Source organism: Hippichthys cyanospilos, chromosome 9 (genome assembly GCF_059441005.1).
Source record: "Hippichthys cyanospilos isolate Australia breed blue-spotted pipefish chromosome 9, RoL_Hcya_1.0, whole genome shotgun sequence".
Taxonomy (NCBI): Eukaryota; Metazoa; Chordata; class Actinopteri; order Syngnathiformes; family Syngnathidae; genus Hippichthys; species Hippichthys cyanospilos.
This window is the reverse complement of record NC_142377.1, coordinates 14346046-14359533: the sequence shown is the minus strand read 5'-3', so window position 1 is coordinate 14359533 and position 13488 is coordinate 14346046. Positions and strand designations below refer to the sequence as shown.

At 38.2% G+C, this 13488-nt stretch overlaps 1 protein-coding gene across 3 annotated transcripts in view; it reads right to left on the bottom strand.

Moving 5' to 3' along the window:
* Nucleotides 1-13488, bottom strand: part of ppfia4 (PTPRF interacting protein alpha 4) — a 57203-nt gene that overhangs the window by 21625 nt on the left and 22090 nt on the right. Inside the window, exon 1 of one of the 3 annotated variants that reach the window (XM_088423652.1) lies at nt 6294-6481. The exons of the other annotated variants lie outside the window; for them this stretch is intronic. Within the exon in view, the coding sequence (XP_088279778.1) occupies nt 6294-6356 (63 nt within the window). The 5' untranslated portion in view covers nt 6357-6481. Of the gene's footprint in view, nt 1-6293; nt 6482-13488 lie in introns of those variants that run through there. 3 annotated transcript variants of the gene reach the window in all.

Sequence of the window (13488 nt, the reverse complement as noted above, 5' to 3'; positions counted from 1 at the left end):
CTCATGTATCAACTGTAAATATAGATTTACATCTCCCATTTCAACAGTTGCAAAGTATGCATAATGAAGTTTGCTGAATTTCTTCCAATAGTAGCCTGGAGTGTTTATATCCATACAGTATATAAAAAACTTGAAGGCACTTGGGGGATGAGATTTAAACAGGGTTTCTGCAAGCATCTGCAAATCTAATGAAATTCTTTGTAATACCACACCCAGAACAATCCAGCTTTCTTTTCAAAACAAGAACAAGTTAATTGGAAAATGAAGCTGGAGATACACATTGCTTGTGTTTGTTAAAAATGTTGGTTGAGGTTGACACTGCTTTCTCCTATTTGCTATATAATGCAGGGCAGTTTGCAAAATAACTGCAATTCACTTAACCTCTTGAGACCCACAAAAGCAAGACCGTAAAGTTAATGACATCCAATGCGTGTGACATCACTGGGAAGGGCAAGATGTCCTACTTACCCAAATAAATCAAAAGATATAGACAAAAAATAAACTTCCCCTACAGGGGACACAAATAAATAAACTGGGCAGCTTCACTTTTTGCAGCTGCAAAGCTTAATGTCTTTTTTTATTTTTATTTTTTTTAGTCCTAAGTTGGAGTCTGAAGCAGTCTAACAGCCTGTTAATACTCGGTCTTATTCAGCCTCAAATGAAGGCACTTTTGATTACAACTAAACCACTCCTTGTCATTCTATATCGACAAAGTCACAGCATTCTAGAAGTCATGTCAAAGTGATTATCGCCATGTGCAGAGTGTAGAAACAAGGTTCTCAGTACAATGAAATGTGTTGTGTGTTGTGAAAGGAAATAAAGTTTGTGCCCCAAAAAAGACACATGTCTGTTCGGCCTCCATACAAGGAGGTCATGGGCATGGGAAAGAAAGGTTGGCGAGATTTTATTAAATACATTTCATACACTTTATTTATGTATGCGCAATGTCAATCCTGGGGCAAATCCTACTTTGCGGAATTCACTTATCAAAGCGTTTTTCCATTACCCATTAATCACAAAAAATGAGAGAACACTGTAGTGTATGCGTTGCACATTTAAGCTTTTAATTCATTAACTGAAAAATGACATGCTGCAAATGAAGTAGTAGGGTACCAAAAAGATCAATTTGTCTTAACCTGGTGACACATTTTCCTTTTACTATTGTTTAGATATCATTCAGGCAGACAATTGATCATCAGATATGCGTGACAGCCATACAGCTTGTCAAAAGCACCTAAGTGTAGTTGGGGACAGAAAAACTCTGTGGCAGATGGCAATTTTGCATTGCTGTTCCAATGTCAATTGGTGAGCTATGTTTTCAGCTATGAAATGCCACCTGCCTAACAAGCATATGTGCTATTTAACGTGTGTAAATTAGAGCATGGAACAAATCTTTGGCCATCCAGGAGCGAATTGGTGCCAAATCTGAATTTTCCCAATCGACTCAAATGAGTCAGAGCATATTGTCGTTAGGGAGGAAGTGTTTGCGGATGTTTTAATCGGTGAGTGAGCATTCTGTTAAACTGTTAAGCAATGAAGGCCATCCCTGCAATATACAAACGTCTTTGTTGTTACATCGCTGTTGGTCTCTTAAGTCATGCTAACATGGGAAAGCGTAGCACTAGCTAGCTGGCAGGACATTGGCACCACGGATTGATTTAAGAGTATACTAAAAAAAAACAAAAAAAAACAACACCCTGAGTTCTGCTGTTTGCCAGTGTCGATCAAGGTTCAAGCATATGATTTTAAAGTAAAAGTAAAAACATTTCCATAAATTGACATGATTATGTTTGTAAGATTATCTTTCCAAAATGTGAATACGATTGCTTAATAAAGCTCTTTGGACAACATATGGCATAGATAAAGTTATGATCAAATTGGATTATTCGTTTGTTAGACCATGACATCCAAAAATAATCTGATTTGAAAAGATCAGGATTCAGAAGTTGAATGATTAGCAAAAAACGATTTTTGATTGGGGTCATGTGTCCAGGCCTTTTGACTAAATGTAATGTTACTGTGATAAAGTGACAGTAGAAGAATGTATCCTGTATTCACCTTCTGATTGATTTATGATGATAAAGATCTCAAAAGTCTCACTGGCATTTATACAATTGTTTTATCTACCTCTCTAAAGGTCACACTTTTTTTCTTTGGATTTTCTAAACTACACATCATAATCCGTTCCAAAAACAGACAGAAATGAGGTGACGGAGGGGATTCAAGGTGGGAAGCGAAAACAGGTCAGCACGTTTGATTGACTTTGCCTTATTCCACAGGGTTGCCCAAACAGACAGCAGCTCAGGCCAAATCCACCAACAGATGTTGACGCTCACCGTCTCTTTCAATCACTGCAAAAAGGCTCAATGGGCCACCGACTCGCCAGTTCATCCCCTCGCCCTGCTGCCTTTTGGGAGCGCGGCACATGTATTCTCCCAAAGCTCAAATAAGTACAGAAAGGTATGAACAATTCATTTCGTTGGGAGTCTCACATAATTGGATATGAAGCCTATCCCCGATATAACATAAAATGATGCATCACTGTCTGGACCAATAAAAATCTCCATTTAATTTCACAGGAGGGTTTTCCCTCTGGCGCAAAGACGTGCAAACATGCGTCATTGTGTGCACGATACAATCCTATAACCACTCCGAACCACGTGAGCTCACAAGAATCCAAGGATATTTCATTTCCTTCACAACAAGCGTGGCCGGCTGACAAGGCGACGTCGACATGTCTCAGAGGGTATATCACATCGAGCAGAGAGAAGTTTCTGGGCCTATGCCTCCAACCGTATTGTGAGATAGCAAGCAGGGAGCGAACACTGCTGAGCCCAGACATTGTAAAAGGATTGCTCTCTTTCGCTTCCTTAAGCAGTTTGGGATTAAAGGATGAAAAAAATGTGTGTTAGACTGTGTGTGCGAAGAGAGGGAGAGAGATTGGAGTGCAGCTGGATAAAAAAAAAAAAAAAGAAGCTTCAATCAGACACATGCAATCCAAAAAGATTTTTTTCATGAAAGTGCTTATCCTTTGTTTGTGTGCGTGCGCACGTACGTGCGAGCTTGGTAGCGCATTTGTGTGGTCTCATTTGCTGAGAGGTTGCTTGTGTGGGGAGTTTAACCTGCATCACTTTAATTCCCCTCCTTCCCCTTTTCAGTATTTCCTGAAAAGTTCATAATATTATTAGTATTAAATTCACTGCCAGTGCAGTTAAATTGGATTTTTTATTTCAAAAGCCATCAATGGCAGTGAATTAGCCAACTTTTTAAAAAATGGAGAGCAATATTTATTATCATTACTATATTATACTTGCAAATTTTACTTCAAATTTTTGAGTAAAAAAAACCTTTGCAGAGTTATTGTAAAGTAAATATTACTCCATGTATTTCACAGTGCAGTAAAATTAGATCGTATGATTGATGTCCATACTCGTCAATAGTACTCAATCCCCCCCAGTCGATGCACTGAATATAAATAAGATTATTATTGATGAAAATTGTTTAAGTATACCTACACATTTATCCTTTTTAACATTAACAACAGAAATCAACTTTCAACAACTGTTTATTATTTTTAGCGTGTTTACACGGGTTATAGCTTAGTCTAAAATGGAAAAAAAAGAAGCAAGTGCCTGAAACTAAAAAGAAAATGATGAAAATTATTACGTTATTGCATTTACCTTCCACATGACAAAAGCAAAGCCTTTTTCCTAGGATCATCCGTACCCCACCTGACGTCACCTCGCGCCCCCCCAGGGGGGCCCGCCCCACTATTTGAGAAGCACTGAGTTAGGTAAACTTAAATGGAAATGTATCCAATTATTTTCAGTGTAAAAGAGTAACATTTAGTGTGTAGTTAATTTCATAATCAGTGTTTTTTTTATATATAATTGTTACTTTCAAAAACATTTCGTCACTTAGGAATCAAGTAACAACCAATGATGGTTCGGCTTGCAAATGTCACATGACCAAAACCAGATGAGCTGTGATTGGTTGACAACAAGTGGCAAAATTTGTTCATGAAGATTAATGATTTGTACATGAAAGATAATTAGGTTATTAAAATTATAAACACAGTATTACATATTTACTGCTGAAAAATACTTAATAAAGTATCCCCGGAAAGTACAAGGGAAAGTATGGGAAAGTACGCAATCCAAAAAATGTTTTTTTGTCGTATTTGTTAAAACATAGTGTGTGTTAAATGTAAATAGTCTGAGAAGAATCAAACAATGTGGTGTCAAACTGTAGTCCTAATTGGAATTTTTCTCTTTTATTTTGAGGTTACAATATTTATTTTAACACAGGCGCCATAGCACCACTTTTATAGCTCTCTTATTACCTTATGTCAGAAGGTCGAATATTGTTCCTCCAACTTCATGCCATCATTGCATATCAGTGGCATTTTTTTACAGAGGGCCACCCAGAGGAAAAAAAAGACAGACAAAATCCATGATCTAACAGGCAGTCTGATAAGGAATGCCTCTGAACTAGGATGAGGATAAGAAAAAAAAAAAGCCAAAAGATGAGTAACACATCTCACCTCTATAAGAAAAGTAAGTTTGAATCTTCTCTTCCGCAGCAGTTCTGAAACAGCAAATAAATTGCCCTCTAACACTTTTCCTGGGTGTGAATAGGTAGTGAGTTATCTGCTGCTTTGGCGCCGCCTTGCACACTTCCATCGCCATAGCAACAGAGCATCGTTAAAGTGTTTGAGCTGGGTACCAACAGCAAGTTTTATCAAACGACTGCAGATGTTCACACATGCAAAAATGCACTAGGCCACCGAGACACATTCTGTGCAGGGGGGAGCAATTGGATGCAGAGTTTCAATCGGTCACATAAAAATGTTGACTTAAGGAAGTTTTCTCTTGGCGCGCCGGCTTCCTCCAATATGAATTGAAAAATCTAGCTCCAAAGTTTACTACATAAATATTACTCATGCTAAATATATAGAACCAACAAACGAATGATCATTTTAGATAGTTTAAAATGTTATGATTTAGTGGCATTCTAATGGACAAAATGTCATAATTAGTAAAATGTATAATTTGCCGTGTCAGATCCAAGAGCTGTTTGAAAATAGAGATACTTTTTATGACTTGAGGGGACTGGCGCAACTATTAAACAAAACCGAGAAGATGTGAATCAAAGACTGTGCTCAAAAGAAGCTTTAAAAATATAGTATTAAGAATATAAAATGAATAAGATCTTTTATTAAAGTCTGTAATGCATAATATATATATATATATATATATATATATATATATATATATATATATATATATATATATATATATATATATATATATATATATACACATACATATGTATGATTGTATATGTATGTAACATTGTATATATTAATTTATGTATGTGTAATGTGTTATATGTTCACTAAAACAACCATTTTTTATAAAAATGTTTGTTCGAAACATGCAGGTATGTTCAGTCTATTGCAGATCAGATGTTGCTGGCCTATAGTCCGAAAAATACGATCATTGTTAATCATTTAAAAAAAAAAGCGTATTTGACGAGAATTCTCATCATTGGCCCACAACTAAAGTATTTTAAAAGATGAGATATCTGGTCCGTGCCACTGAATGTGTTAAACTCAATGACTTCTGACTGTATATGAAAAAAAACTGCAATGTAACGTGGTGTCAATTTGATGCCTGAATACAATTGAAAAAAAATCCCCTCTAAAGCTTTTTTACCCTTGTACCAACATTGCTTTTCCGCAAGGACAACATGCACAGAAGTTACTTATCCAAGTCTCTCTTCTGCGGCCATTGAAGGCCCGAGACCAGAATAGCATCCATTCATGTGTCCCAGCGTTCCGTCATTAAACAAAACTTGCAGCGTAAAGAAGGACAGGCAAAGAGAGGATAAGAGGAGAAGCCTTCCTCGCCTCGGCCGAGAGGAGAAACACAAAGAGTTTTTGTTTGTGCATCAGTTTGTGTGCGACAAACAGACAACCAACCGAGCGCATGCCACAGCCCAGGAGAGAATCCCGCTCATCGCGCGACGTATTCGGTTTGTCATTTGGTAGAAGCGAAGGCGACAACGTACTAGAACAACTTATTCCTGCATGTCTTTGAAATATCATGATGGCAAGCTGCCTAAAGCAAGCGGTGAAAAGTGGGAAAGGGGGAAAAGGATTGTGAGGAGGCCACGGAACAATTCTAAAAAGGAGTCATCGGCAGTGAAATCAATACAGTGAAAAGGTGAAACTCATTTCCACTGAAGACCATCTTTCACTGATTGTATCCTCACTGCAAGCCATCCCCTACCTGATACATGTAGGTATTAAAGTGGGTCCCATTCTGAAGGTGGATCTTCACCGTTGGGTTCATGGCGGAGGCTAAACATAGCAGATTCCTCAAACAGAACCCCCATGAAAATAGAAAGAGCAGGGGGAGGATGCTGAAAAGTGGATTCGCAAGCTGTTCCCCTTTCACGATTCCCTCTGCCCTCCGACACCGCAAGTGCACTCTTTGAGCTGGCCTGGGAGAGGGAGACCCAGTCAGAGCAAGAGAGAGGAGAGAGAGGAAACAAGGGCAGGCAGAGTCAAGGGGATTGAGGTACGTTTGGGTTTTTGATCAGAGGGAAAGACAACATTGCGAGGACGGAGGGAGGAGGAGGCGGCGAGCGGGAGGCTTGTAGTGATCATCTGATGGGGGAAAGGACAGAAAGGGGGCAGAGGAGGACCAGACACCTGTTCATGCACGTATGCAAACACTGGGAAAAAAATGTTTGATGAACTCCAAATTGTTTCAAGTCGGGCAATTCAACTAGGAATAAATGAAACAAAATTTCACACACAAATGGATCCCCTAAATAATCATTTATTTAAAATCATCAAACATTATATTTTGAATCATCACTGCCATATCAGACATTTGTGTGGAGATATGGGCCAATACTCAGAAAACAAGCACTAAGTGGATCTTAAAACTCCCCTAAAAAAGCATTACAAATTATTAAGGGTTCAAATTATGTAGAATCATTGTTACCATACGGTTGTTGTGTTAAAAAATAAGTTTAAAAAGCCTTACTAGGTTTATAATTGATTGATGTATCATCGAGCATCAATTTATCAACGCAGGAATTGACTTGCGTTTTTTTTTTTTTATGTAATAACCCTTTTTTTATTTTGGGTACCTGAATTTCTACAAATTTTTACAAAAAAGGAAGTTGGGCGAGTATAACAAGTGCAAGAGAAAAAGGTATCAAGAGGTTTTGATGTGGGCTAATAATGTCGTGGTGCCATGTAAAATCTCATCTCGGGCACCAGATTGGCTAAAAAAAAAGAAGATTGCGCTTGTGAGCAATACAAAACAATGACGTCTCAAACACAGTACTGTACATGCAACAAACATTTTGGGAGTTCTGGCCTGGTACTTGCTGCTGCAGGCGAAAGATTTCATTCAGTCACCAAGTAATTTCATATCTCACTTTGATGAAAAGCAAAGGATATAATGAGATCCATGTGAAAGATGGGTTGGATATTCCAGATCCTTAACATGCGCGAGGAGTGCTTTTTGCAACTATCGAGACAGCAGATGGGGTGAACGACAATGTTGAGTCCCTACAATCGAGTTTAGCTTTGTTTCATTCATTTTTTCCAGTAAGTTAAGATGTATTCATTATTCTCTCCCTGGTGTAATGTTGATTAAAATGATTGCTTGCACAATTAATTAGGGTTTTATGATTGAGCCTGAAAAAATTCATATGCGTCATTTGCTGTGGGGAAAAAATATTTTGACCTTCAACAACAATAAAAGGTTCACTCTAAATGTGAAGAAATCACTAGTTCTTCTTAATAAAGAGCCCAATCAGTGCTCACTCAACCCAAATTGAAGAGCTCTATTTTCATCCACTATGACACTGCAGTGCCTACTGATTCTTTCTATTTATAAACGTTCCTCAGCTCTCAGTGGGGTTTCAAAGTGCATGACTGCAGTCTGAAAGCGCTTCCGGAGTTTTTCTAGTCTTGAGAATAATCAGCCAATGTCTGCAAACAACGCGTGTCACTTTGAGCCTAGTTAGTAGAGGACACTGGGAAATTGGGGCGACTTCAAGTGCAACAAAATACAGTTCTCAATGATGCGGAGAATTAAACGAGCAGCTTCGCTAATCCTGCGACATGCCATCTGGACTGACCAGAAGGTTGACATTTTTGTTATATGATACGTTTCATTTAATGCACTGTTCAGCTTTAGCCCAATGACTATCATGGAACGTATCATGTAGTAAAACTCAATCTGTTTGTGAGGATTTATTTTGGGGTAGTGGTTTTTAAATAGATCTTGGGTTGCAATTAAATTGTAAATGGTGGTTAACAGACAAATGTGCCCCAGGAATGTATATCTTCTGAATGCACTACAAGATATGTTTCTTATTTTACTTTAGTTAGTCATTTGTTTTTGTACCAGATACAAATTTGAAAACAATTCAAAATGAATGAAATATTCAGTGTGGGTGAGTTGTCTTCTAAAAGTGCATTGTGTCAAGTGCCGTACGTATAGCAATAGTGCACGTGGTAGTGTACACTTGTGTGATGGCAATCAGGACAAACTTGCTAGAAAATAAAGAGCCTCTGATCAACTCAAACCTACTCAAGTAGGCTTTTCTTGACATCTTTGTCATCTAGCACAAGACATTGGCCTCAAAGAACTTCAATCAGAGATGTCATTGTTTGAAGGTCTCAGTCAAGAAAGTTGTACAAGGTATGAAATATACACATAGCATTTTTTTCATCAGTTGAGTTGTGCAGGTAACAATTCATTTTAATGGTGAAAACATGGCATTTATTTATAATGATATTTATTTTATATAAAAAAAGACATTTCAAGGGGTGTGTAGGTTTCATTTAATCCATCCACTGTATCTAATTCATAGTGCATTCAAATACAGAAAGCAATGAGGGAAGAAAAAAAAACTGCAGCCGATATTGAATATTAATATGAAATGTTGGCATGTCTTTTTGATTAACTGTTATTAATAGGTAATGTCTATCCCTATTCAGCATTTTGGCTAATGTTAACATGCACATTATTCATGAATTTCAATTGGATAGACTTAGAAAATGATATTTCAATTACCGTATTTCACAGAGTACAAGTCGAGTCCCCCCCCCCCATTTTCGACCCCCAAAGCGCTCTCTGGATTCGTGTCATACTCTTTCCAAAGCCATTTACTGGCATCACACTACTCCGCGTTTAATCTGCAGAATTCTAATTAAATGTTCGTCACTACATAACTTGTCATACGCTGCGCGCAGTGGAAAAGAAGCAAAAATAGTTAATGACAACAAGTCAGCTTGCTTGCACCTGGTTGTCACGGAAACAAGGGTTCGGCACAGCGAAAGCGTGCGCTTGTGCAGGAGAGGTTGAATTAGTGAGGCGGACGAGTCGCCGCGCATCATAACGTCCTTCGGTGATTGTGGTGACTTCCACCATTTAAGTGACAGCATCACAGTGCACCCTGGAGCATCAGCGTTGTTCCATTCAGCAACCAATCATGGACCAGCCTCACCATTCTGTCCGGGTTTATGGGGAGACAGCGTCTCCTACTGGCCGCACGGTGCTCACAAACCACACCACAGCAGGAATTTACAGTAAATCTGTTATGTTGGAAAAATCCTACCCAGTAAAGGTCATCCAAAAATACATGCAGTCATACTCACCTTCTTATGAGAAACTATACTGAAAGTTGACAAGATGTTTTCACGGAAGTAGGCTATTGGTGTGCTTCTCTTCTTTCACACATTTTCCTCCTTATTGCATGTATTTGTCCACTAAACAAATAGTTCTTTCACACGTGCTCCACTCCGGCGACCGTTTTATCAATCCATCTCATCTCAACCGTCACTTGATGGAAAGCACAAATTTTATGTCAGAACATACCAGGCAAAGGGCAAGCCTGCAAAACCCTTCCCCCATCATTGCTACCGACACGGTATATGATTTGTTGCCACGCAAAAATAATGACGTCATAATTTTCACGACAAGACTGTTATGCAAATGAGCCTGTTTATCACAAAATTAAATGTTATTATCACTATTATCAAATATAATTTACTAAATTGTCAATTTACTTTATTGTCACTCCCGGTTGACGTTTACTGCTGAAATATCGATAAAACAAGAAATGAATGCATTAATCATTTGATAAACAACTAATCTATTGCCAGTCGATAATGATTTTTGATACCCGACAAATCTTGTAAATACCTTTACATTTTAAAATTCTTCAAATCCTCACAGCTTGTCATCAATAAGTATTATCCAATCCTTTCCTACATTTCCATATCCCAGATATCCTCAATGTAAGCTGACAAATTATCATTGCGCTGAATCGAATTTAAACATTTTTGAATATTTTCTAACATGTTACAGATCAATGCGTGAACTGATATAAATTAGTCTATTTTACACGACGCTATCGCTTTGAAATAATGTGCCATTTTTCACTAACAGGATGGAAATGAAACATATTTTTTCAGTAAATTAATTGATTAATCAATAACAACAATAATCGTTATTTGCAGACCCTGACAAAAAAAAAGACATTTTCACATCGAGAGGTTAAAACAACCACATAGCTTTGAATTAAAAAAACAGTTTAACAATGCAAACACACCACATAATGCAATACACAACCTAACAAATAGCATTGGTGTTGCAGCTTTAAGCAGTGCTTATTTGAACATAAACAATCAAGAAACACAAATAGAAAGATAATGTTACTCAACTCACAAGCATAAATTTTGTTTTATCCTGTGCGAAGAACAACTAATATTACTAGGCTTGATGAAACTATTCTATATCCTTCTGAGAGCCCGCCTAGCTTAATTGCATTCCACCAAAACACAGGAGACATCATGAAAAAAGCCACTGTGTCTCCTACAGAGCACACTAGGACTTAGTAAGGTAGTCCCCGTTAGTCAAACGCTACATACCAAAAAGAAATATCCCACTACAGTAGACACAAATTAAGAGGCTAGGTCTCAGCAGGCCATGTCTGTAATATACTGCCCCTGGTGGCCAGTACAGGAGCAGCATAATGTCAATAGAATTGAAGCAAAAAGAAAAAACTTTTCTATTCTAAAATTCTGTTTAGATATGTCATGTTTTTGAATTAATCAAGCACTTTTTTCAATTTTTTTTTGCCATTTGCATTCATTTAAATTGGGGAAGCTCTGCTTAGTCGAGCTAAACTTAGAAGTGAGATGTATTGACAATCATTTTTATGAAAAATCTCACATTAGGACGGCACCATGGAAGACTAGTTGGCACGTCTGCCTCACATGCGGAGGTCGTGAGCTCAATTTCGGCTCCAGCCTTCCTGTGTAGAGTTTGCATATTCTCCCCCTGCCCGTGTAGTTTTTTCCGGGTACATTGGTTTCCCCAAACACACCCAAAAAACATGCGTGGTTGGACATCCAAATAGTCCTTAGGTGTATTTGTGAGTTCTGAACAGTTTTCCCCTGCCTCTCATTTCAAAACAAAATAAATGTGTAACGATCACACTTAAAATGTATTTGACGTCAGTCATACTGGCCCTCTGACAGAAACCATAAAAACAATGTGGCCCGCGAAAGCAATGAATTTGACAACCCTGGTTTAGAGATATGAGCATGGAAAAAATTAAACTGGAATACTAAGGCATCACTATTGAAATACAAATTTAGAAATGTGCCAAATAGTAGTAACATGAGCACACAGTGTGAACATGTTTGAAAAAAAAAAAAAAAACTACCTCCATTTGACAAAAATCCTACATTTTAATTAAATGTAAACAAATTATTTGGAATACAAAACCCCTGTGAAGTCCATAAAGACTTTGCGCTCATACAGCAAGGTGGACCTATATGGAAAATTGAAACCCTTGGCACTTGTCCTCTTGTGTGTTCATGTGTGACCTGAATTATAATATCTCCATGTTAACACAATGTACCTAATATGCATAATGAAAGCTGATAAAATATGTACATTATTATCACTGCACACACATCGAAAAGAAAACCTCAAGGTAACATTCCTTCACACTCCTTGAATTTGTTTCCAGCGGCATCCTGCCTGTTGAAAGCTGCGATGTCAGATTTGTTTCCTTTCCCTGTCGCTCCCATTGCGCGCTCTTCGATCCCGGCGCGGCGCTGGGACGGCGCCGCCATTCGCAACAGATGCACTCACGAGCAATGAGTGTGCCAAGATATTCACAAAAGAGCCTGTCCCAGAAACGTTTCTATTTATAACCATTTTTCATTGTTGTGCATCTAAATAAAACAACATAATTTAGGCTCTGTTAATTTACAAACAACCGGTTCCTGATAGACGCGCAGTTGCATACAAACAAGTCTGGCTGATGACTTGAATATGGAGTAGCGCCACACCGAGGGTCCACAAAAAGACACCCGTGCGAGACCCAGTGAGCGAAGTGAAAGTGGATCATGTCAGCCGAGGAAAACAGCAGACGTCTGGATAAATATTAATGGGCATTGTATTGAATCAAAGTGTAAATAAGGAAAAGTCTCCGAGTGCCGTTCCTGCATCATTCGCGAGATCTTCGCTTACACACGCTGCAACGACAGGAAGAGGTGTGTGTTTGTGTGTGTGTGGAGGTCAAGCATGCTGCCCTTGACCTTCACTCTGCAGAATTGCAATAGCAGGATGTAACTCAACACAACTGTGTGTGTGTGTGTCGGTGCGTGTTTTTGTGCACAGGAAGGCTTCATTGGTTTAACTGTGGTGACATGCTCCACCAACACATAATATGATAAAAACTTTATAGATTAGAGGTGCTAAGATTAATCGATAAATACTTCATAACCAAATTAATTATTTTTGGTAATTGACTGCATATAAAATTGCCCAAACGTTTAGAAATTTAGGCTAGGTTGATGCTGGAGCCTTGTGACCCAATTCCAATTTTTTTGCTCCCATTCAAGATTCATGAGTTTTGGTATGTATAGTAGTACTAAACAAGTAGTACTTCCCCAAGCAGACCACATTCCACAATCGAGCAAAAAATAGGCATTAAAAAAAAAGGAATTTAAAAAACAGTAATAGAGCAATAAGGGCAGTAATAATGAACCACCAATAAACGAATAGTCTTTCATTATGAGCATATTAGTGTCGATGGAGTGCAAGAAACTGTATACATATGAGGATGATAGTGGAAAATATTATGTATTTAGCAGGCTTCCTGCATTGTGCAGGATTTGTAAGGTGCATGTGTGCATGCGACCTGTATCTAATCTTTTAATGGCAGTGTGGTTGACAAATATCTATTTTTTCAAAGGCGATTGGCATTGGCGAAAACATGTCATGCCGAAAACGTCTGATGCACTGGGAGCTGGGGAAATTTATTTGAAAAATCTCCAACTTGACAGCTAGCATATGGATCTTGGCTTTGAGCTGGCGTGGCCGTTTTAGAGTGCCTCGTTGTAGCGTGAAAATATTCCAGCCATGGGAGGACGTT